At 43.3% G+C, this 22,739-nt stretch overlaps 15 protein-coding genes across 15 annotated transcripts; 7 read left to right on the top strand and 8 right to left on the bottom strand.

The window, feature by feature from the left end:
* Positions 1 to 249: 249 nt before the first annotated feature.
* L199_003609 (uncharacterized protein) lies at positions 250 to 1,046 on the top strand (the record flags this gene model as incomplete). Its single annotated transcript, XM_064889339.1, has 2 exons — positions 250 to 283; positions 367 to 1,046. 2 exons carry the CDS (start codon positions 250 to 252, stop codon positions 1,044 to 1,046), a joined length of 714 nt encoding a protein of 237 aa, XP_064745411.1.
* Positions 1,047 to 1,180: 134 nt separating this feature from the next.
* On the bottom strand, positions 1,181 to 2,122 carry L199_003610 (haloacid dehalogenase, type II; the record flags this gene model as incomplete). Its single annotated transcript, XM_064889340.1, has 4 exons — positions 1,181 to 1,340; positions 1,413 to 1,849; positions 1,905 to 1,931; positions 1,988 to 2,122. 4 exons carry the CDS (start codon positions 2,120 to 2,122, stop codon positions 1,181 to 1,183), a joined length of 759 nt encoding a protein of 252 aa, XP_064745412.1.
* Positions 2,123 to 2,463: 341 nt separating this feature from the next.
* L199_003611 (uncharacterized protein) lies at positions 2,464 to 3,821 on the top strand (the record flags this gene model as incomplete). The annotated part of the gene is made up of 7 exons (XM_064889341.1): positions 2,464 to 2,492; positions 2,564 to 2,596; positions 2,658 to 2,849; positions 2,914 to 3,101; positions 3,199 to 3,353; positions 3,423 to 3,591; positions 3,679 to 3,821. The coding sequence occupies 7 exons, from the start codon at positions 2,464 to 2,466 to the stop codon at positions 3,819 to 3,821; spliced, it is 909 nt and encodes a 302-aa protein (XP_064745413.1).
* Positions 3,822 to 4,123: 302 nt separating this feature from the next.
* On the bottom strand, positions 4,124 to 5,479 carry L199_003612 (uncharacterized protein; the record flags this gene model as incomplete). The annotated part of the gene is made up of 1 exon (XM_064889342.1): positions 4,124 to 5,479. The coding sequence occupies one exon, from the start codon at positions 5,477 to 5,479 to the stop codon at positions 4,124 to 4,126; it is 1,356 nt and encodes a 451-aa protein (XP_064745414.1).
* Positions 5,480 to 6,314: 835 nt separating this feature from the next.
* Positions 6,315 to 6,760, top strand: L199_003613 (uncharacterized protein; the record flags this gene model as incomplete). Its single annotated transcript, XM_064889343.1, has 3 exons — positions 6,315 to 6,345; positions 6,419 to 6,482; positions 6,556 to 6,760. 3 exons carry the CDS (start codon positions 6,315 to 6,317, stop codon positions 6,758 to 6,760), a joined length of 300 nt encoding a protein of 99 aa, XP_064745415.1.
* Positions 6,761 to 6,838: 78 nt separating this feature from the next.
* On the bottom strand, positions 6,839 to 8,386 carry L199_003614 (uncharacterized protein; the record flags this gene model as incomplete). The annotated part of the gene is made up of 6 exons (XM_064889344.1): positions 6,839 to 7,182; positions 7,246 to 7,380; positions 7,453 to 7,717; positions 7,819 to 8,002; positions 8,092 to 8,135; positions 8,213 to 8,386. 6 exons carry the CDS (start codon positions 8,384 to 8,386, stop codon positions 6,839 to 6,841), a joined length of 1,146 nt encoding a protein of 381 aa, XP_064745416.1.
* Positions 8,387 to 9,645: 1,259 nt separating this feature from the next.
* L199_003615 (uncharacterized protein) lies at positions 9,646 to 10,071 on the top strand (the record flags this gene model as incomplete). Its single annotated transcript, XM_064889345.1, has 1 exon — positions 9,646 to 10,071. The coding sequence occupies one exon, from the start codon at positions 9,646 to 9,648 to the stop codon at positions 10,069 to 10,071; it is 426 nt and encodes a 141-aa protein (XP_064745417.1).
* A 392-nt stretch (positions 10,072 to 10,463) lies between these two features.
* L199_003616 (uncharacterized protein) lies at positions 10,464 to 11,053 on the bottom strand (the record flags this gene model as incomplete). Its single annotated transcript, XM_064889346.1, has 4 exons — positions 10,464 to 10,522; positions 10,587 to 10,772; positions 10,858 to 10,903; positions 10,979 to 11,053. The coding sequence occupies 4 exons, from the start codon at positions 11,051 to 11,053 to the stop codon at positions 10,464 to 10,466; spliced, it is 366 nt and encodes a 121-aa protein (XP_064745418.1).
* A 296-nt stretch (positions 11,054 to 11,349) lies between these two features.
* On the top strand, positions 11,350 to 12,136 carry L199_003617 (uncharacterized protein; the record flags this gene model as incomplete). The annotated part of the gene is made up of 4 exons (XM_064889347.1): positions 11,350 to 11,460; positions 11,528 to 11,661; positions 11,823 to 11,942; positions 12,019 to 12,136. The coding sequence occupies 4 exons, from the start codon at positions 11,350 to 11,352 to the stop codon at positions 12,134 to 12,136; spliced, it is 483 nt and encodes a 160-aa protein (XP_064745419.1).
* A 359-nt stretch (positions 12,137 to 12,495) lies between these two features.
* Positions 12,496 to 14,144, bottom strand: L199_003618 (uncharacterized protein; the record flags this gene model as incomplete). The annotated part of the gene is made up of 8 exons (XM_064889348.1): positions 12,496 to 12,685; positions 12,753 to 12,900; positions 12,980 to 13,176; positions 13,300 to 13,415; positions 13,487 to 13,657; positions 13,719 to 13,896; positions 13,961 to 14,018; positions 14,078 to 14,144. The coding sequence occupies 8 exons, from the start codon at positions 14,142 to 14,144 to the stop codon at positions 12,496 to 12,498; spliced, it is 1,125 nt and encodes a 374-aa protein (XP_064745420.1).
* Positions 14,145 to 14,459: 315 nt separating this feature from the next.
* Positions 14,460 to 15,717, top strand: L199_003619 (uncharacterized protein; the record flags this gene model as incomplete). The annotated part of the gene is made up of 3 exons (XM_064889349.1): positions 14,460 to 14,538; positions 14,672 to 14,774; positions 14,895 to 15,717. 3 exons carry the CDS (start codon positions 14,460 to 14,462, stop codon positions 15,715 to 15,717), a joined length of 1,005 nt encoding a protein of 334 aa, XP_064745421.1.
* Positions 15,718 to 16,364: 647 nt separating this feature from the next.
* L199_003620 (uncharacterized protein) lies at positions 16,365 to 17,077 on the top strand (the record flags this gene model as incomplete). The annotated part of the gene is made up of 4 exons (XM_064889350.1): positions 16,365 to 16,395; positions 16,501 to 16,579; positions 16,647 to 16,769; positions 16,891 to 17,077. 4 exons carry the CDS (start codon positions 16,365 to 16,367, stop codon positions 17,075 to 17,077), a joined length of 420 nt encoding a protein of 139 aa, XP_064745422.1.
* Positions 17,078 to 17,365: 288 nt separating this feature from the next.
* L199_003621 (uncharacterized protein) lies at positions 17,366 to 18,978 on the bottom strand (the record flags this gene model as incomplete). Its single annotated transcript, XM_064889351.1, has 7 exons — positions 17,366 to 17,503; positions 17,579 to 17,661; positions 17,767 to 18,043; positions 18,146 to 18,270; positions 18,368 to 18,492; positions 18,595 to 18,740; positions 18,865 to 18,978. 7 exons carry the CDS (start codon positions 18,976 to 18,978, stop codon positions 17,366 to 17,368), a joined length of 1,008 nt encoding a protein of 335 aa, XP_064745423.1.
* Positions 18,979 to 19,544: 566 nt separating this feature from the next.
* Positions 19,545 to 21,512, bottom strand: L199_003622 (uncharacterized protein; the record flags this gene model as incomplete). Its single annotated transcript, XM_064889352.1, has 9 exons — positions 19,545 to 19,629; positions 19,705 to 19,734; positions 19,807 to 19,861; positions 19,958 to 20,166; positions 20,262 to 20,491; positions 20,614 to 20,702; positions 20,783 to 20,900; positions 20,980 to 21,036; positions 21,129 to 21,512. 9 exons carry the CDS (start codon positions 21,510 to 21,512, stop codon positions 19,545 to 19,547), a joined length of 1,257 nt encoding a protein of 418 aa, XP_064745424.1.
* Positions 21,513 to 21,677: 165 nt separating this feature from the next.
* Positions 21,678 to 22,279, bottom strand: L199_003623 (uncharacterized protein; the record flags this gene model as incomplete). Its single annotated transcript, XM_064889353.1, has 2 exons — positions 21,678 to 21,778; positions 22,144 to 22,279. The coding sequence occupies 2 exons, from the start codon at positions 22,277 to 22,279 to the stop codon at positions 21,678 to 21,680; spliced, it is 237 nt and encodes a 78-aa protein (XP_064745425.1).
* Between the last annotated feature and the right edge of the window lie 460 nt (positions 22,280 to 22,739).

Genomic DNA, 22,739 nt, shown 5'->3' on the forward strand with positions numbered 1-22,739 from the left:
CATATCATACATACCGGCCGTTCTTCTGTCTCTCTTCGACGTGAGTACAGATATGCGTTTGATTTGAGACACTCCTACCTCGTCTGCTACATGCCTGCTGCATATCGTCCATTACCATTTTAAAGAGTTGACAACCCAGAAATTCACATTTGTGAGCGTACTCGAGATCGTCTTGTCCTTGTCTATGAACAGCTACTCAAACGCCAGTTGCCGTTTCTACTATCATCGAAGTGGTAGTTCAGTAACGAGATGAACCTGACTAACACTCAGAAGACAGTTATCGGTGAGTCAAGCCAACCAACCATACGATCCTTCTTCAATTCTGATGAACCTTCCGCCAGTTGCTCATACTTCCAACGCTTGTAGTGATCTTAGCAATATTCCTAACCTTCATCGCCATTCTCCTCCTCTTCTGTATCTACTCCTCTCGAAAAGCACGACAAGATACGATCCAAGCTCAAAAAGCGGTCTTAGGCCGATGGAAGGAAAATCCGGGCGGATTTGAGGAATGCACTTTACCGAATTTATCTGTACCTTCTGTTCACACACCTGGTCATAGACACGAATATGATCTTGCTACTTTACCCGGTGGTAATGAGTTGACGAGGGAAGGGAAGAGAGGGAGTGGTCTAGCTGGGATTGGAACGTTTTCAGCATCAAAACCCAGATCAAGTTCACATTCGTCTAGTACAGGCAATAGTCGACCTGCCCTACAGTCCTCGCAGCCTTCTTGCATGGGAGTAGGAGAGATGGGTCAGCCTCGTAAGAATCCTGTACCAACTTTATCTCGTCCGATGTCGTGGTCTAGGGGTATATCGCGGACGAGATCAAAATCGATATCAACATTGAAATCGAATGTAAGCGATAGATCGATATTCAGACCTAATAAATCGAAATACTTCATCAATTATATGAGCGCTCCTCCGCCTCCCTTACCTCGGAAAAGCTCAGCGAGGTCAGCGGGGAGTAATGCCAGTGCTGGAACAGGAAGAGATGCTCGAGCTGAACTGGTAGAAAAGAGTGATCGAAGAGGTGGAAGAAGGTGATGTCGTAACATTATCGAATGGCTATACGCTGTATATATATAACACTTATAAACCTATACGTCACCAGGTCCGTTTTAGTTTATCCCTTCGTTGACTCTGTATTGTACATCACAGGTCTTATCACTCACATGATATCAATTCTTCTTTATGATTTCTTGAGCAACTTCCAATAGACTTTTCCCAACTATATCAGGTCTTCCACCATAAGTTTCATACCATCTGTTCAAACTCTCATCTTGTTTGTCATTATCTACCGACTCAGAAGGCAACTCGAGCACCAAAGCGGTTTTGAACCTTTACATTTCCATACAATCAATATCAGCTCATGATGATTTTGGTACTCGTGATTGATAATAATTGCCTCACCCAGCTTTCTTAGCCGCTGCCAAGTCCCAAAGATGCGCAGCAACGAACCATCTCTGGCCCTTCCCTCCCTCCTCCAATCTCTCACAAAGACTGTTGGCGGCTTCGTACACCTCCTTGTGTGGTTTGGCATATCCTACATCATCGCAGCTTACTACACTCGAGATATAGTCTATTATACCGGCTTTGGAGGCGTATCCCTCAGTAGTCGATTTAGCTCCATTGGTGATGATGGCTAACTTGGCTTCGTTGTTTGCTAAGTAGCTGAAAGCCTCTTTCAACGTAGGCGCAGCTGGAAGAGACGATAAGAGTGACGTTATCCCTTCTAGCTCTGAAGACGTGGGGGGAGGTATCGAAAGAGCAGATGAGAGGGATAAAGGTAGAGAGGTTTTGAGGATAGAAGATATCGGAGGAGGAGGCGGAGAGATGAGGGATAGGTACTGTTCGGGGTCATCGATCAGCATTGGGTGGTAAGACGGCTATTTATGTACTCACTGTATAGTCCCTTTGAGCCGAGTGAAACTGGAGTAATGCTACTTGTCAGTATCTGCACCATGAAGAATGCCATCACAGCTCACCCAATCCATCACGAATCCCTTACTACCCCACCCTTTTTTCGCCAACCCTTCTCCATATCTCTCTTCGACAGCCTTGACGATATCTTGAAGGGTGAAACACGTCCCGAGGGCATCGAAGCAGATTGTGAGAGTCATGGTAGGTCTGTATGCTGCAGTTGATATATGAATGAACTTTCTGATTGCCCCTGCGTTGAGATGACTCCTCTCATGATGTTAGATGGGTAGTTAGTCACTTGGATCAATGGTGTCGTCATGACGATCAAAAGTTATTTTCGGTTCCAACGGAAAGATATGTGATCCGGGAAGGGGCGATGTGATTCCGGGCATAATCCGAGGAGGAAGGCTGTTATCATTTACCAGTAGATAAGAAACACAGTTGTCACTCTGACTCTGAGATGAGATTCAATACCTTCTTTACTTCGTGATCTCCATATCTACCTTGCACATAAGACAGTCAAGACAGAACCTCATCAACAATGACTTTAGGTGGTAGAAAACTCATAAGGTGAGTTTAGCTCAGTCACAGTCACATCAGGTCGGTCATCCGAAGCCGACTTGCTGATTCCATTTGGGTAGTTTCGGTGTAGACGTGGATGCAGTAGCAGGATGGTAAGTCACTTGATCTCTTTTCAACAGTTCAGGGTGCTTACAAGTGTACTTGTCTGCTCAGGCTCGGGTCCTATGGTGGGGAAGATTCCCCTGGAGACATCTCACGAGGAATGTTCGCGGGAGAAGTGGGATGTCCTAGATTACTGAAACTTTTCGCCAAGTACGGTATAAAAACTACATGGTTCATCCCCGGACATAGTTTGGATACCTTCCCGGAAGAAATGGCAGCCGTCAGAGATGCGGGACATGAAATGTAAGTGTAGCTTAGCTAATAATCGCTTAAAGTTGTCATAGAAGCTAACTCATGGCTGATATAGTGGATTACACGGTTATTCCCATGAAAACCCTACTGCCATGAGCCCAGAACAACAGAGAGATATCCTCGAACACACTTTCAAGCAATTAACTGAATTTTGCGGTAAACCCCCTGTGGGGAGTGTAGCGCCATGGTGGGAGGTCAGTAAGGAAGGTACAGAAATGTTGTTGGAAAAGGGCATTCTGTATGGTGAGTCAACCGCTACCAGATAGTATTCTTGATAGTTTGATATCCCGAATCCTCAACAGAATCTATCTGACAATCTACTGACTGTGACGACCCTCAGACCATTCGTTTCAACACCACGATTGTTTGCCATACTACCTTCGAATGGGCGACAGTTGGAAACCAATTGATTACAAAGAGAAAGCTAAGAGCTGGATGGAACCGTTGAAGAAGGGTGAAACGACTGGGATGGTTCAGATACCTGCTAATTGGGATGTAAGCTCACGTCTTATTGTCATTTCTATGGAGCCGAAAGGTCCACTGACGCATCTCTGTTGTGGCCAGCTCGACGACCTACCACCTATGATGTTCGTCAAAGGATCTTCAAACGGATTCGTGGATGCTCGAACGATCGAAAACAAATGGAAAGATCATTTCACCTATTGTCTGAGGGAATACCCAGATGGATTCTGTATGCCTATCACCATCCATCCAGACGTCTCAGGTAGACCTCGTAAGTGGACATTCTACACTTGGCATATCGTTATCTCCGGAAACACTCAGTTGGAGTAACATCGCTCACTGGTTTACGGGTGATTAGACGTTCTTATGATGCTCGAACGATTCATCGAATGGGTAAACACCCATGATGGTATAGAATGGGTACCTATGAAAGATATCCAAGAACAGTTTAGGAAATCCAACGCTGCTCCACAAGGAGCCGTGATGCCTAAGGGTTTATAGGTAAAGATAGTATCCATCAGTCAATTTTTGGGGATTTCCTAAGGAAAGTTATGTATTGATATAGCTATGAGATTGAGTATAACCTCTTCTGGCTGGCGATCGGAGGAGGATACTCTTCTTGACCGTCAGATAATTAGATGATGCGGACACGAGGTTCTGTTCGAAACAAATTCCCCTGGTGATCGGTGTATTGCCTTTATCGCTTCAAGTGGTCAAACTGATCCAGACGTGCAAGATTGGTGATTATACTACTTGTATCACAAAGCTAACAGGTGACCATGCTTCACAGTCGTCTCATCTGATCATTCCTTCCAATCATACAGCGGTAACTTATATTTCTCTCCGCTCTCAAAAGCAGGAGCGACGTATTTCCCCATAACTTCCAACACCCTGCTCCGGACGATGAACGAAAACATCCTATTTCTAATCCATATTGCCCAAGCCGTCTGAGGGGCCATAGCAGTCTTGATGAAAGGAGGTAAATTCTGCAAATCATCGATTATAGGTCTCATCCGATCATTATACGCTTCTAAACCTGCTCTGATCCCTTTTCCCTCTTTTTGAGCGCTCATCAATTCTCCAGCTAATATATATCCTCCAGTCAGAGCGAGCGAAGTTCCCGCTCCAGTAGGACCAGGTGCATAACCTGCATCTCCGACTAATACGAAGTTCCCTTCAGAGGAATATAGTCGAGGAAGTTTGACTTGTACCCATTCTCCAGCATAGAAATCATTAGATCGAGAATTCATCATTCCTCTTAAGATCTCTTCGGTCCTCCAACCAGATCCTCCGAATATATCATGTACATATCTCTTCAATTGTGATTCACCAGCTTTCAGAGCTTGTCTAAAATCTTCAAGTTCCTTCGAAGATGTAGTCTGTTTGGTAGCTACGACTTTCGTGCGTTCCTTTTGAGTATTATCTAAAAATATCACCCGTCCACCAGGAGCAGAATGGGCTAATGCCAAATTAGTATTTGTATTGTCCTCGGGTCCCTTGGGTATAGAGAAGTTGGCTGTCCAGGAATTAACTGGGTTCAAGTGATCTTTCGGCGAGAAATCAGACCCCATTCCTATACCTCGAGCACGGGACATAGACCCTCCGCAATCTACCACTAAATCATATGTTCCAGTTGGTAGTTGTCCATTCATAAATCCAACTTCCACTTGCCCATCACAATCGCCATTATATCCAGTACTCGTAGGAGTGATTGATGATATTTCTTCTCCAAATACATAGTTTATGGGAATTCTGGGATTAGGAAGGTTGATGGATAGATCAACAATGATTTCAGATAAATCACCACGATAAATCTCATATTCCGATAATAAAGATTGTCCATCATTATTATTATTCTTCTTCTCTTTGTTATCGTTATTTCCTCCTAAAACACCAAAGGTTCCTCCATTCGTAGGATTCACCAAAGATATACCTCTAAGATCTAATTTCTTCTTGAGAACTTGTTCTTCCATACCTTTCATCTGATGCATGACCTTCAGACCAAGATGTCTAATATCGACATTATGTCCTGCCGTACGGAGTTGAGGGAATCGTTCGATGACTGTCACGCTAGCTCCGGCTCGAGCTAGCCAGTAGGTCGTGGTGGGTCCTGCGATGGACGCCCCGCACACGAGTACTTTGAGGTTCGACAGAGACATTGATTTATAAGGATTGATGCAGCGTTGCTGTTCGTTTGGTCATAGTAAAGCCAGTGATGTCGATGCCAGTATTTCATACTGTATGCAACATACTATACCCGTACTTATAGCTATGCAGCTTGTAAAGTAAACAAACCCTTCAGGTGCTTCGGTCTCGGTCTATCCACATTCATGTGATAAGGTCCTTCGAAATCTATTTATAGAAGCGCCGAGGGCGGCGAAGATAAGTTGAGAATTGTGGGTACAACAGACGTTCTTCTGTGTTTTACAGTAGCAGGAACGTACTGTGGGCGCATCGCATCCTGGAGATGATCACGGGAGGTTGTACTGTCATTTATACCTTCATCTATACATTCACAAAAGATCCTCAAATTACGATACTTACTGTATAGTATGTCCTATTTCCTGATTGAGCAATCACCATCATAGCTACGAGGTTTATCCATTGTCTAGACGGCGGTTTCATGCATCTATGGGACTGATCGTATACACACAGCTTTTCTTGAGTACATAGGTTGCTTGAATGATATGACCTCCTGGAAACATGATCTGCTGTTTTATCATTGATCTTGCTCAAAACCACATCCCCTCGACGATGTATCTGCGACTAAATCCTTTCATAGTCTGGTTGATCATTATTGTATATCCATTTACAGATCGTTGCTTTGTACGATATACTTCATACTTTGAGATAGATTGAACAAAGAATTTGGTTGATGGATAGTATACATAAGCTTTGAGCTAGGCCGACTCCATGAGGACCGTCGTTTTATTAACCTATTATATTCAATTTAATCCGTTTGGTTGACTGATTTCCGCAAATAGCACATTAAAAATGTCCACTCAATTACAAGTCATATCATCCAGTATGTACAACACCATCAAATCCAATTTCATCTCCAATCATTCGAGCTGATCAGATTGTGTTCCCTGACTTAGCTCACGAAGCAGGTGGACTGAAAATCACCTTTCGATCAGCTGACGCCATAGAGCGAGAGAAGGGGTAAATTATGTTCCTGTATGTTCCACTTAGATTCCAATATCACGATACTGATCCATCGCATACGTGTGGTCAGTAGCGATAAAAGATCCGTGTCAAATTCAATGAGTAACAGTAGCAGTAGATGCTCATTGCATCATAATGATTTCCTACCAGCTTTCTTGGATGCTTTGCCCGATCCACCTTCCAACAAGGAACAGGCCCACCTCGCTGTTCCAGTGGATGATAGGGAGAGTATCAATGCAGTAGCTGGGATCGCGGAGAAGGTGAAGAAAGATTAACTAAATCTGCACATCTATGCAGAACGGTGTATTGCATAACAATACTTCATGCATTTGATACTCCACTTACAAGGCTGATCACTCAGTCATACCTTGTGCAACAGCCTCATCCCAAGCATCTTTGAATTCCTGCATACTCCTCCCCTGGCTCAACTCAATCATCTCCAATGGCATCATATTAGATTGATAGGTTGGTGCGTTTCTACTAACCGAAGGGTGTGCTTTCGAATCGATAATTCTGAATATCGGTAATCTACTTCTAATTGCATTTTCGCTTTCTTGCAGAGGCTGGGTCGAAGAGTTGAGTATCGATAAAAGTTCTTCATAAGTGAACAACAGAGGATCGACGGATGATCGATAGGGTTGAAAATCTATTATTTGGGCTGAAACAAAATTCGGTGAAAGGTATAGATCGAATATGTCTGATTCACACATCCGAACGCTATAAGCTACTGTATGTATAATGACACATGGTGGTCACTCACAATCACCAGCTTCACCGTCCATATAATTCTCTCTTATCTCATCTTCCCAAATTGCTCTCACCGTATCACATATTTTGATTCTGGTATCCTCATTTTGAAGATGATCGTAGAATACATTATCCCTCTGTGTTATACCTACCCATCACAATCATTCTCAGTCAGCTTGTGTAGTCCATAAAACATCGTTATAGTCAGCGATCAACTGACCTATAAGAGTATTATTCCTTACGAAACATCTAACCTCCCTTGAAGGATTTATATCCTGAAACCGTTTTAGGACCAACTCCAATTTCGGTCTTCTTGCACCCCCACTCCCTTCTCCTTGTTGGTCCGAAGAGCAATCAAGATAGGCTCTTGTGGGATCAAGGTCGTGGGAAATGAAGTCGCTGGATTTCAGCAAGAGGTATACGTCCGATGGGGAAGTGCAATGCAGTGGACCGGAAGATGTCTGAGGGAGTATGAACGCTGCATCCTAAAAGCACGACAGATGATCGTTAGCCCTTCCTGGACGATTGTATGTGTCGCTATAACAGTAATCAGAGTGACCGACGTAGGGAATGCGGAAGTACATACCTTTGGGGCAGTCCAGTTGAGCTTGGGGAATACCGACCCATCATATTTCTCTATGACCTGCCGTATAGCTGCGTTCAATTTAGGTAGGTGATAGACCGGTGCGTCGGATGATTCGCTAGACAAAGAGGCATTTGAAGATGATCGTCGACGAGTGGGTGAGGTACATGACTCGGGAGGATATCGTCTATAATCATGCAAATAACATTGATACCGATAATAACGTCAATATCCAAACTTCCGGCAAGATGTGATGATAAGAAGGTCTGAACTCACCCTTCACTCCCTTCGGGTAAGAATATCGAATCTGCTTCAAGCCACTACATCAAGCACAAAACTCAGATCAGCAGTCACATCCTATAATCTACGCATCCTGGAATGTAGGATTAATGCCTACATGCAAGAACTCCTCTTCCTCTCCTAAATCCGATAGATCAATGACGGTACTATCAAAAGTTATATCTTCAAAGGTATCATACCATGAGGATGTCCGAGCGGCGTCGATCTGCTGGCGACTGAGGATGGGGAATAGATCGTACTCTTCATCTGAGGTTGGTATAGGTATGGGCATGGTGGTCAGATATGGAAAGGTATGACGGTAATGCATCAAAGAACGAAAGTAAAGAGGTTTTTGTTGCTTTGTTGCTTTGTTTTCATTTTTGGTCGATTCGAAGATTCAAAGTGGAGGTCAACTCACACTTGGGTGGCAAAAAAGCGAATCAATACTGTGGCATCGCCGAGATTGGGCTGGTATTTTGGCAGGAAGAGCTACTATGGAGACATCAGGTAACATGGGTGAGACAGACTGGCAAATAGACAGTACATCGCAGGATGTACTTCAATCTACTAGACAATCTAACAGCCTTGAGCCGCGGGCGATGAGGTCCGTTCAATATTACCAATTCATTTGCCTAACTAACGGTTGATCACGCTTGTTAGACTGAATCATCTCATAGGCATCAAGGGGGATTTATCTTCGACGACCAAGTATAGGACCTTAGAAAGACCTACAACAGATTATAGGACCTGTATTGACTTCGTCGAACATGGAAAGAGATCTTACAATTCATGCTTAATTAGTCACGATATCGTATATCCACCATTTCAATTTAGTCCTGACTCATACCATCTAAGACATGTCAATTGTCTCACCTGATAGATCGTCTTGTCCGCTTCAACAACTATTATCATTTTCGAGGTTCTCACGTCAGCTGTAAGCTTTTTGTTTTCAGTCAGAGAGGTTTCAGACCACGATTTACCATACCATACCATACTATGGTCATTACCGATTTCGAGCGATACCAGGATTTGATCACATCATCTAAAACAATGTCTAACGACAAAATCGAACGTTGACATTCTTTATCCATTTTCGTCGACTGTTTGACCCACGATGAAAACTCGACTACTACACTACTTTTCTTTCCTTTCCGTTCCTTTCTTTTCTTCTGCGTCCAGAACGTGGAGTCGAATTTAGAATCTGCTGGAATCGTTTGAGAAGCGGATATGAAAGGGATCGTAGTCATCAAAACCAAGAACAAAGGTATAAATAGCTTACTATGATATGAAAGGAATCGAAAAGATCAGGCCGAACAAACGAACATACGAACAGTTCATCGCACGAACGTTCATAGTATATATATATATATACTCAAATCCGATATCCGTTATCGACAAAGACAAACAGGAAGACCTGCCTAACTTGATCATCTATTACGATAAGAACCGTTCAGTCGAGCGAATCGTCTTAGACATTTACAGTAGATTACACGATCTCTACATCCTATCATTTTAGCCCAGATCATCTCACACACATATCAAACAAGTCAAATGGTCTACCTTCCAACATTCATACTATTCCTCATCCCGCTAGTGATGGGTCAGCCGACCCCCACCCAGCTATCCTCGGCGCCATCATCTACGAACAACCTCGTCCCATCATCTATACTTCACAACATACCCAACAGTACGCCTACACCTAATTTCGTTGGCAACCACTCACATTCTGTACATCCAGCTTCCTCAGGCAAACATCACAAGAGAGCAGGGATAGACGATTATCTATGGATGAGCAGTATCCTCCGTGTCGTCGATAAGGGAGTGAACAGGCAGGATCAAAAGGATGAAGATAGTTTGGCTAAGGCTGCTTCGACGAAACAGGGTTTAGAAGGCGAGATTAGACTGGATGACACAATTTCGACGGGTGGCACTGGTGGGAAAGCGAAGAGAAGGAGAAGAAGGAGAAGTCATCCATAGATCGAAGCAGCTTATCTATCTGGATGGAGAGAAACCTTTTTTTAGTTCCGTTGGACGAAGATCTGAATTAGATGGTGATATTGTGCATAGAGATAAAAACGTAGATATAGACATAGACATAGAGAATGAAAAGATCCAACATTTGAGATCATTAAGATCGCGTTCCTTAATGTTGATCTTGATATAATATACAGATACGAACAAAAGTTGATTGTTGTGTTATTAGAAAAGGATGTATGTTAAGAGCGTTATAGACATTGATAGGGGATGGAATCTGGTTCCGCATTTGACGTATGAGAGAGATGATGGGTATGGGTCTGAATTACGTTGCATAAGTACAGTGTAACAGATTCATCGCCAAGAAGACTCACCAGCGTGTATTGGAGAACCGATCAAATACTCTTATGTCTCTTCATCGATCCTCCCTCATCCACATCCATACGAGAAGAATCTTCAGAACAGTAGTCATGTCTCAGTAGCAGATTGAAGCTTCACACATACGAGAATGAACATACCTTGCTCCTTGACCTCTACATGTTTCCTCTTCCGCATCTCCATTTTCATCGATCTAATATCCTCCCTCATCATTCTCACCACCATCCGCAGATCGTCGATTTCGTCAATAGGTTTATAAAGATTTACCTCTGCATTGGATCGAGCTTGTCTGACTCGGATGTGTTGTCGACACTGATAGAGGAATTCTGTATCAATGTCTCAGTCGAATCAGTATCAAACCCAATGAGACCATCATATTAGCTTATCAGTGGTGACCAGGGTGGTATTCACCTTGCATGGTCACATGACTAGGCTTTATTCTATACAATGTCATAGCCTGAGTCATGACCATTAGTGCGATGGTCAAATTAGTATGATGGACGAAGGTGAATAGTCGTAAACGAGGACGTACGGTAGCGAGTCGGACTTGGTCCATGATAGTCAGTTCGGTAGCTTGGTCAACAGCTGCTCGCAGGAGGTCTTCCATCTTTTCAGTGAGTACGGTACCAAAATTTCGAGGTATGATCAACTTTGGTTCAGCTCTGTGTTAAGGAGGGGATGGAGTATGCGGAGGAGAAGAAGGCAAATTGGAATGTTGGAAAGCCGAATGGAAGTAGAGAGAGGGGTTTGAGGAAAGACAATCACGATCATCTACGCGGGAAGGCGGAGATACGCTCAGTCTCCGGCAATTCATCCTCCCGCTCGATCAACTGTTGTCAAAGAATGTTATAATGGACAGGTCAGTTGGTTCCTACACATGAGAAAGACCATACGAACAACAAAATGCAGCAACATCCCACAATCCTACCTCCACCAGCTCTACCAGACGGATCGATACCACCACGATCAAGGGAGAAGGAAGAGAATCTGATCAGATTCCAAGCGGAGCTAGAAGTGTGTTCACCATCTTTTCTAATCATCTTAACATTCCATATACTGACGAGCGCATCGATGGAATCAGTTCATCCAATGTCTTTCGAACCCTCAATATCTCCATTCTCTAGCTACTCAAGGGTATTTCGGTAAAGAAACATTCATAAATTACTTGAAGTATTTGGAATATTGGAGAAAACCTCAATATGTCAAGTTCATCGTGTAAGCTGTTACTCTATTATCATTATCCTCCTTCTTCTGTCCAGTCATTGACACCATAATATACAAATGTCCGAAATACACCTTGCCACCGATAACATCTATTGGACATTCTGTGTGTATACTGACCAACCAATGCTCACTGATCATATAAATCACCTTAGCTACCCAACATCCTTAATCTACCTTACACTCCTTCAATCATCTTTATTCCGAGAAAGACTCGCAGATCCGGTATTCGTAAACGAATTAATAAGAGTCGGTATCAAACGTCATGAAACATGGTATGTTTATTTTCCATTCTTTCCTTTTATTGTATCGATCCAGTCTGACCTTTATTGGTGGTTTATTTCCACGCAGGCGTATCGAGAAACCACAGACTGCAAATGCAACTACAAGTACGAATAACGATGATGAGAAGAAAAATGTTGCTCCAGACGGTCAAATTATCAACAGTCACATTGAAGATGATGGATAACTCCATCTTAATGGACGGAGGAAAGCAATAACAACAACACAATCTCAATCTAAATCATGTCTTCTCGGCCGTCCCGAGTCAAGCACCTGTATTTGAATTGATTTGGGGATCTCTACTTTCCCGGAATACCAGGATCGACATCACTCGCCATAGTCACGAACCATTCAAGATCACATCCAGTAGATCCTGTGCGAAGAAGGGAAAGCAAGAGCCCAGCTGAAACGGAATAAGACGAAGCATTAGATGGACTATTCTGTACTATTTACATATTCATGTTGTATTATATTACATATGTAATCATAAACTATCATAGTCTCATTCAATTTGAGTTAAAAATGTCGTCGAGATCACTAGAACGACTAAGCATCCACTCCATCTCCCATCGCCCATCTGCCCACTACCCCCACTCCACCCATCGTGTCCACCGACAAAAGATTGACTATCGGACGATCTTTCCTACTCAGCGCACGAAGTACGTCCTGCGCTAATAGTCCTCCTAGAACAGCTAACGTAGGCGGGAAGAAGTGCGTAGCGTGCGAAGCAAGGTGTCTGTAATAATGCACAGATCAGTGCGAAGCTCAAGTGGGTAAATGAACTGACTTATCGGTTGACTCACTCTATCATATCCTTATCAACCGACGGTACCACCTTTGAATTTACTCCTAATTCCACTCTCAACCTGTCTGCTATTTCTATAACCTCACTTATCTGACCTTCACCTCCTAATGGTAGATTTCCATTCTTCTGTTCGTATTCCCAGAGAGCTAAATGAGGAATTAGCTATGTCCGAAGATAGAATGGCTGATGATGACTGTGCTAGATATGAAATACCACACCACTTACCTAATAATCCCAAGATCACACCTGGAGCAGCATTCTTCGTCTCATTCTTCGTCAAACCTCTATACGGACTTCCTCCAGCTTCAGCCTCCTTGGCAGGTTTATCCCAATTTGTAGGTGACAATGCCTGGGTGAAAGAAGAGTAGGATAAGGTCTTCTTGGCTAAACCAGGCGATGGATTTTCCGGAGTTGGTTTTTGACTGTACAAAGCAATTCAAAGAAGACGGATTGGGATTCAGCTTTCTTCCTCGTATACAGTTTCCGATTGAGCGATTCGGTATGGATTTAATGAGCTACCAGAAGAGGGGATCAATAACACTCACTTGTAAACGTATTCGTATGATTCACCCAAATCAGCAAACGCATAACCGTAAAAACCATATGTCCCAGCTGCGTAAAAGATTGTTCCGGCTTTTCTAGATGCTTCATCGATGATTTCCTACAAAATCAGACCAAACCATGAGTTGTCTCTTTCAAGTGGTAGAGAACGTAGTACCAGGACTAACTCACTAGTTGCGCTTTGGGTAAATCACAAGCCACGACCACGTCTACTTTCTCTTTCCTTAACAAATCTACAATTTCACTCTCATTTCCTCCAACAAACGGAGAGAGGCTTTCAAGCGTTGTGAGGGAGACAAGTGGGTTAAGTGATGATATTTGAGGTAAAGCTGCTTTCGTCCTCTATTTCTCATATAACATCAGCTCAATCATCATTTAAATGCTGACAAGAAGCCGAACTGACATTCTGTCCTACTGCACCTTCTTCCTCTCTAAACAAGAAACCAGTACTCAAGTCCTCCTCTGAGACCTCACTATCATCAGCGACGATAAGTCTACCTATACCAGCCAGAACCAGATTTTTGATCGTTTCGTGGGCTAGACCTCTCAGATTCAGAATTAGAACTGTGGCTGATCGCATTCTATGTACAAATCGACTATCAGCTCTGACAAGTATACTGCCCTTGTCAATATGTAGCTACGCACCGATTCTGAGCTTCTAGACCCCATAATCGGATTTGACGATCGTACAAAGAGGCTTCGTCTGGCAGGTAAAAACTATCAGCTGGATGCTCCGTGTTCAAGGGAAGGTTGGTAGCTCACCTTCTGTTATATGGCCATTGGACTGAAGATGAGTGGAAGAGGATGCCTCGGCGTGTGATTGAGACATTTTGATGAAGACTTCTGGAGTGTTTTGAGGTGATGAGGAAGAGTAAGTGAATGAATGAGGATATATATGTGAGCATTTCCAACTTATAACAGTCAACGCGAAGGAAGGATCTCATGTTCATCGATTGTGCCTGATGACTCGGTCACTACCACGGTTATCAGGTAATCGTCCTGTTATCAGGCTCAACCTCGATCATAAATTTCAGAAATGAGCAGGTCCACTCGAAGTCATCTGTGTTGTTGCTTCGTTTTATGTCTGCCCTATCGCCCATATATTCATTTGTTGGACCATACACATATCTCATAATCTCATATCATGGTCGTCGTACACAAGCAAGCAAAGTTTGATCCAGCTGCTCATCTACATAAACACGGCTGGAAGGGGAAAGGTACTGGTGAGTCGATTCATTCTCAGTCCATCTCATCTCCCCTTGTCAGTCAGAGTGATCACTTAGTAGCCTTGATCTTATTTTGTCCGGCTACATGTATCTATCTTATGGAAGTCATCACTGACTGTGAACCTACCAGCTCTCAAACATGGTCATGCTATCAAGCCACTAGCCGTAGTCCAAAAAAAAACACTATCAGGGATAGGTAAAGATCGAGATGAGGCCGTTCCATTTTGGGACCAGTGAGTGTCTACATCAAACATGAATGTCTATCTCATCATCTAAGCTCACTTATCGACTCTTCATTTCACTACAACGAACACTGAACATGTGTAATTTTACTGACTCTCTTCGATTCATAGTATATTCGCAGCCACCGCCGCCTCCCTATTCTCTCCCTCCCCTTCGTCCTCCCCCGGTCCATCAAGCTCATCATGGGCTCCTGCACCGATTCAAGCAGATCAGAAAGGAAATATCATCTCCAATCCTCAGGAAATAGTGGCGAAGAAACCGAAATTATCAATCAACGCTACTGCTCGTGCTGGAAGGGAATTAGCAAGGAGGGGGTTATACTCGAGATTCTTCAGAGGAAAGGTTTTACATATCAAGGAGTCCGATGATGACGAAGAGGAGGAGGCACCAAGTGGGACGAATAACCCTAAAGAAGTTGAGGAAGTTGAAGATTCTTTGATTGCTGCTGGACCATCGAGGTTGAATATGACTAAACTGGAACAGGAGGAAAAGAAGGATCCGAAAGATCTGAAAGAGAAGAGCAGAATTAAAGGAAAAGGCAAAGAGAAAGAGAAAGAGTCTATGGAGGAAAGAAGGATTAGGAAAGCTGAGAAAGCGAGACGAAAAGCTGAGAAGGAAAAGGGGAAGGGAAGGTTGGTGGAAGGAGAAGCAGAGGATGTAACAGAGAATGTGAAATCCAAGAGTGAGAAAAAGAAGAAGAAAAAAGATAGATCAAGAAAAGATGACTGTGGTGAAGCACAAATTGTTCAGGGCGATGAAGATCAGGCGTCGGGAGGGACGGAGAAGAAGCGCAAACGGAAAGACACAAGAGACGTCGAAGAGACTAAAGGAAAGAAGAAGAGTAAGAGCAAGAGTAAAAGCAAGGACATGAATCAGATAGGAGAGAGCGAAAAGAAGAAGAAGAAGAAGTCAAAATCAATCGAAGAGCCATAAGTATCAGTTATACTACGGTATGTTCCTCTTTTCTGTCCCATGACATCTCATGAACCGAAGCCTCACATTAGCTGACTTGTTATCTGTAGCTTGTGATTGTCAAAAGTACAACTCTCTCTCCTAGCCTGTATCACCGCTGTACGATATACCGAACCAATGTTGTATGCATCTTCTGTCATATCTCATAACTCGTCAACAGCGCGCAGGCTTCGACCAGTCGGAAATTCCTGCTCGGTGCAGTACTACCAACAAAGCTAGCACAAATAGGTCCCACTTCCAGGAGGAAATAGTATCCCTTTCCTCAGACGTCACAGACCCCTTTGAGTGGACTCGAAACTAAATCGTATTGTATCACTTGACCTCCTTTCAACCTTGCATCTCTTACCTCTGACCTCACCAGGTCCGTCATGACGATTTGAGCTATCTTGCATTCCTTCCTTTGTAACACGTCAAAAGACGTCATCTGTCAATATCAATATCAATGTCGACATCACATCACAAATTCGAGAGGTCGAGTCAGTATCCTGTTGAGAAAAGGTATATAAGTCTACTTATCTGAGCAATAAACCCTCTTTCTCTCGTTCATTCCAATATCACAAACTCGATCTCAACTTAACTTATTTTTATACTTTCTCGAATTACCAAAGATGACTTTAGGGCAATCCAACACCGAAGCTGGTAAGTTATTATCTCATAAACAAACCATATCATTATATCTCATGTACAGTCCATCGAAGGAAGAGACCAACTTGAGGCTGATCTGATATATTCATATGTTACTAGCCAAGCAGAACCTGACTCCCGATTTCTTCAAGTCTGATGCAGACAAGGCTAAAGAGAATGTCGAAAGTGGTGTAGGAGAGTGAGTAAGGTATCAAAGCAAAGCACTGTTTCGCCACTGACACTGACACTGAACGTTTTATGTCTAGTTTGACTGGTAATGCCCACGGACACGATGCAGGTCGACAAGGAACTTCCGACTCTTTGTCCAACGCATTGACACCTTCTGGTGAGCAAAGTTTGGGTGAACAAGCTCAACAACAATTAGACAAGTGAGTGCTTGGCCTTCTTCCTACTTCACTCGATTACATAGGCTATATACTTTGTCACTGAATCTTAACACTGATGTATCTACATTTTACTGATTGTATTCCTTGCTTCGGTTCATCATAGAGGCGCATCCCACGTCCAACCAAACGAAACTAAATCAACCACTCAACAAGCTAGAGATTTCGTTACTCCAGGAAACGACTCTTCAGGAGCAGGAGGGATCTTAAATCAAGTTGGAGAAAGTATTTCCAACGCAGCGGCTGGCGTTAAAAATGCCGTTGCGGGTGGTAATTCCGAGACCACTCATTAGCTATCATTAGAGTATCCCAAGAGTATCGCTATATATATTTATATACGTATCGTCATTGTATTGTATTGTCAGAGAATGAGAAATGAACTACGAACTGTGAAGTATGAATTTTATCTGTTCGGTATTCAGTCAGTGTATATGGTTGAGCGATCCTGCACCATCTTAAAAACAGTTCTGCATGATTCATCTGTTATAATTAACAGACAAACCTGACAAAACCCAGAGATATCCGGTACACAGTCTAGTTGAAAAAACTACAGTACAATGCACTACAACCCCTCTATGCAATCAATAAGCCACAATACCAGCCAATTTCTTAGCTCGCTCAGATAAGACGGCGGGTTGTTTAGGCAGTTGTTTCTCGTCTGGCGATAAAGGTCCAGCAACGTTGGTACCGGTCAATCGGAAATTGATTGGGTCGTGGGACTAACATCAACCATAATCAGCATACCGAGGTTTTTGCTATTGTATACTGCATCCTTTGATGAATAGTCAACTTACTGTACCTGAGTAATCTTCCAATGCAGTCTTCCTGAGTTCCATCCTCTCGGGACTAATCCCCTCAGCCGGTTTATAACAGACATCTATTCGACACATATCAGTTCCAACTCAATTATATCATCGTCCAATCCACGCCAACCCAAGTCAAGCCAGTCCAACCGAAGTCGCCGGAATCTCGTCGAACTCACAAGTAGCCACCCTAGGTCTATCGCCCTCAGCATGCGCCCCATAATGTACAGTCCTACTATCCCACAGGATCAAATCTCCCGGTCCAGCCTCTATTTTAACCCATTTACATCCCTTGTCGTAAAACCACTGAAGGGTCTCCTCAGGATAAGAATATGAATCTCTCCAATCCCATCCATCGGAAGGTTTCAGATGTTGATGTTCTGCGAAATACTGATTGTATAGTGGGAAAGAGCCGTCGAGGATCATCAATCCACCGTCTTTCGGTCCATTAGGTGCCTATGCCAACATCACCCAAATATCAGAACTTGATTCGAGATGTGATATTCAAATTGACGTTCAGACAAAAGGTCCAAAAGTTGACAGTCTAACTCAACTCACCAAATTAGCTATACCTTGAATACATTCTTTACCTGTCCTATTTGGACTTTGATCGACATGAGGCCATGGTTGACCTCTATCACCTAGATCTTCATTCTTGAAAGGGAGAGATACGTTGACTCCGTCTATATCGAATAAACAACAGTAAGCTTCCACTGAATGACCAAGAGTTTTCTGCGATTGTAGATCCTCCAAGATGACGAAGAAAACGACCACACTGACCATACGAAACCAACAATTCATCCGTTCCCCAAATCTTTGCAAATGCATCTATGATCCCTTCTTCAGATCTTATATCCCATGCCCATTGTTCGTGAGCTGCTCCATGTCGATTGAACAGTCCACCTCTGAGGGCACGCACAAGACATTAGTACGTTTATATTGCTATCATATATCGAGAAATCCCAATCCAGGAGGTAACATTTATGCAGGTAGCCTTGTCAACTCACTTTGCGAACCAAGGTAAATTATCAGGTTTCCAAGTACTCCTATCATCCTTATCAAAACCTTTACCGAAACTTTCCAGCCATCTATACGCTCGATCTTCATATTCTCTTGCTTTCGAAGGTGGGATCACATTCTTTACTACTGTCCACTATAACGATTAGGATAATCAAAAGTCAATATCCGAGTTTATTCACATTACGATATCATTTACGTCGACCAAAATCATAAGATGTCCTCGGAGGATATCGAGATGAACAGGAAGAGTAACTCACACCTCTTGTTTTCAGTTCTGGGAAATGATCTTCTCGGTGTCCTCTCAATTTCAATATACCCGTTGATTCTCCATTGGTTGATGCGAGAGTGGTAGTAGTCGTAGCTGAGCTCATCGTGTCACGATTCAATCTGAAATATCGATAACGAAGATGAGCCTCGATACGGATGTAAGATAGTAAGCTATCTAGCAAATGCAGTAATACGATATATCTTTGATATATCAGGAGAGGATAAGGTATCTATCAAGTAATTAGTGCACCCGCCGCAACTCTCAGCTACCTATCATAATCTTTTTATAATCTATCTTGTTGCCCACTTCGGCTAATAAAAATCACTCGTTATGACAACATCTCACTGTCCAACACGGAGAAAAAGGCCCGAGCTCTAACCGTGCGCTAGAGTCGGGCTAATCCGATACTGCGTCGCGGACAAACCTCGGGGGATATCCAGCTCTAGCTATGAGTAGTCTCACCGGGAAAAGCTACATGATGTGATGGAATTACCATGATACACTGTCCATAGTCCATAGGTAAAACTGTACATACTACCTACCACATTCTCAAAATACACATCTGATCACGGTGAAAAGGAAGAACGTCCGAACAGAAGGCCCGCACTACTTTGGCTATTGTAGGGTCTGTTCCCTACGGAGATAGCGTTATTCCGCCGGAGCGCCTGATCATGAGCAAGTTGGAATGGTGACATCCTTCAATGTACGATCTCTATCGAATAAACCCCAGAACGGTTCGACACCACCGTATTGGCTATTTACGCAAGGGGATGCAAAACTCTCAGCATTTATAAACATTGGCAATAACAATAGACATTTATCAACTCACGCCTTCCACGGTTCATCGAAAGCTTCGAAGCTGTCAGAACAAGAATCATATCATCAATAAGGTTTGACGGCAACAAAGATTGCATGTATGATGATCACTCACTAGAAATACTCTGTGCCATTGGCATTCGCTTGACAAACGTAGGTATCAAGGAAAGCTAATTTGATAACCAAATTCGTCCTCAGCTCAGTCCATTCATGTGTGGGCTCCTTCTCAAGCCTGATACGATACATTTCGACACAGATTCACTCACTCTGTAAGTTGGCCAGACTAGCTTCACCTTTCGGACCACCAAATCCACTGTTCGATTCAGTCGCATTCATCGACTCGGTTGGCCATCCGGTCTCGGCGATGTAAACATCGGGTTTGTTAGATGCCAAAGATGCAGGTTCAACATCGAACTCTTGGAAAAAGTCCCAGGTCCACTGAGCTGCGTCATCGATTGATACTGATCCGAACCATCTTCATTACATGTACCACATTCAGCAAACAATCAAACTTCATGAATCGGTTGAAGATTCGGTTATATAGCAAGAAGAACGAGATCTTGCACTCACGGATGCACATTAGCCATAAAGTAATCAATCCCCTCACCCAACGTCTTACTCATCACACTACCTGCATCACTAGTTCCAACAGGTAAGGTTTTACTTAACCCTAATCCAGCAATAGCACTCTTGACCTCTGTTATCTTATCCGTTATAGTCTTCGATGCTGAGAGGTATATAGATGAAGTGGTGGAGTCGGTACCAGCCGTATTGAGTATATATTCGTTTCCTACTGTGATCTATATCCACAATCCATGATCAGTCAACTGTCCTTGTTATAGTTCAGAAGCATGAACAACTCCTAATCAAGCGACAAGAATACAACGACCGGTAGAATCGACGAAAACAACGCTAGACTCACCCCTGATACATGATCTGTTCCATACGTCTTTAGAGCATCCTCAACAGCTTTCACCTGATCATTATATGCTTCTTCGTTTGAATCGACATCTAAGTTCGGACCACATCGTGCACAGGTCAGTATATCAGAACGATCGTTTGCATTGTCCTGCCGAAAGATGACCACTTACAAATACCCAGCCAGACGGTCATATTCACTTTGGTATCTTGGATAGCTTGTAGTACCAATGCCGACTGATTACAGTTGGCTCCGTACAATCTCAACCTAGTTGTCAATTGGGATAAAAGCTGTAATAGTGGAGAGAAATGAGCAATATCCAAATGAGACGATTAGCTGCGACTCTCATCCCAGATCTGCCAAACCTACCTGGATATCCCTTGTGACATTATTCTGTGAAGCACCACACCAAGGTAACAAGGCGTCCTATTCGCAATTCAAACAAAAGTCACGATGAGTACGTTGTTTGCGATATAGATACAACACCTTTTGTCTTTGTCAACCACTAAACTACTCACCTGAGGTGTGTAAGCGAACCCCCAAAAAGACTGATGTAACCTCGAATCTTTATCGAAATCACTCGGATCATTCTCATTCTTAATCGTCGTCGTCGAATTCCCACTCCCACTAGTACTACTATTCGAAGAATTGCTATTGTTGTTGTTGTTTTTGTTGACTTGACTAACCACCACTCCTACAATTATACCTATCAACGCCAATACTCCCACAATCCCACCAATGATGAACCATTTCCTCTTCCCCCCTCTTCCTCTAGGACTAGTCTGAGTGAACCCCTCTGACTTATCTGTCATTGGATAGTACTCTTCTGAAGGGATGTTCTGTCTTGCATAGTCGGAGGCAAACGGTCGAGCCGTACCAGTATTTTCGCTCATCAATGGCATGGTCGCTCCTGCTCCTGTTGCGGCGGCGGCTGGTATACCAAGTGAAGAACGTGATCTGTGAGGAGGGGAGGGTAGGTCTTTGTATGAGGAGGAAGTGTGAGAAGGGGATCGTCCGTCGTTACCGAGTAGATGAGGCTATGAACCATAGGCATGAGTGTTAGTGTCTCACATGGAAGGGACTGGCAGCTGAAAGCTCAAGGGTGAGGATTCACAGAGGGAGGAAGGTCTCACTGTAGGATATCTTGCGTCTCCAAAATTATCGAAATCTGGAGTTAACCGTTCACCCAAATGACCAGTTGGATCAGCGAAAGGAAATGATGGTGAAAAGAGAGGGATTGACAGACACAACGATCCGGCCGTTGATGATATTCAGTAAAGAAGGAGAATTGAAAAACAGAAAGCAAGAGAGGTCAGCACAGCTTTCCTCAAGTGGATCAATCGATGCAAGCCAAGGAAGAAGCAATGATTAATATTATCTTGGCTCATCTCATTGATATACGGGACCCAAAGAGGGAGTATGTAAGTGGTATCTACCATCACTTGACGACTCTTTGATATCCGATCACAACCAGCCCAGTTGTGATGGTAACTCCCCTAGCAGTTCTGAAACATCAACAAACGAGAAACTCACCAAATCCTGAACTTCTTCTATTCCCCATCGTGACATCTGGATAATCTGTATACCTCCCTTCTCTTTCTCCAATTGATTGAGATGCTGCTGGACCAAATCCCGGTACGATCGAGTACCGCTGTTGTTGCGATGACATTGTGCGAGATATGGTATCGTATGGTGTGCTACCTCTTGAAATGAATGGGCTGAGGTGGTATGGTATATGAACTATTGAGAAGGATGTATCATCAGAATTTTATAGATTGATCAGAAGATGACGGTGATGATGGATAGTTGAGAGAAAGGTAGAGTAGAGTTGAATTGCAGTGTCTGTATATAGTATACGTATTCCTCGATCATCCTCAAAGGACCTTTACCCCTCCCCTCCATCCCCATCCTTTGTTCACCCGCACAGATACACCTTCACCCTTTCCCTCATGTATACATTCATTACAAATTTTAGACCTCACATGTCATGTCCTGTCATATAACGAGATGGACACAAGCATCGCCAAGGATATTCCATACACTTGCACAGCCTTGATTGTTATCGGGACTGTACTCTAGTATCGCTCGACGCAGGGGAAGAAAAGACAGGCGCGGATGGGACACACTTT

The sequence above is a fragment of the Kwoniella botswanensis genome, chromosome 1 (genome assembly GCF_036426115.1).
Source record: "Kwoniella botswanensis chromosome 1, complete sequence".
Classification (NCBI taxonomy): Eukaryota; Fungi; Basidiomycota; class Tremellomycetes; order Tremellales; family Cryptococcaceae; genus Kwoniella; species Kwoniella botswanensis.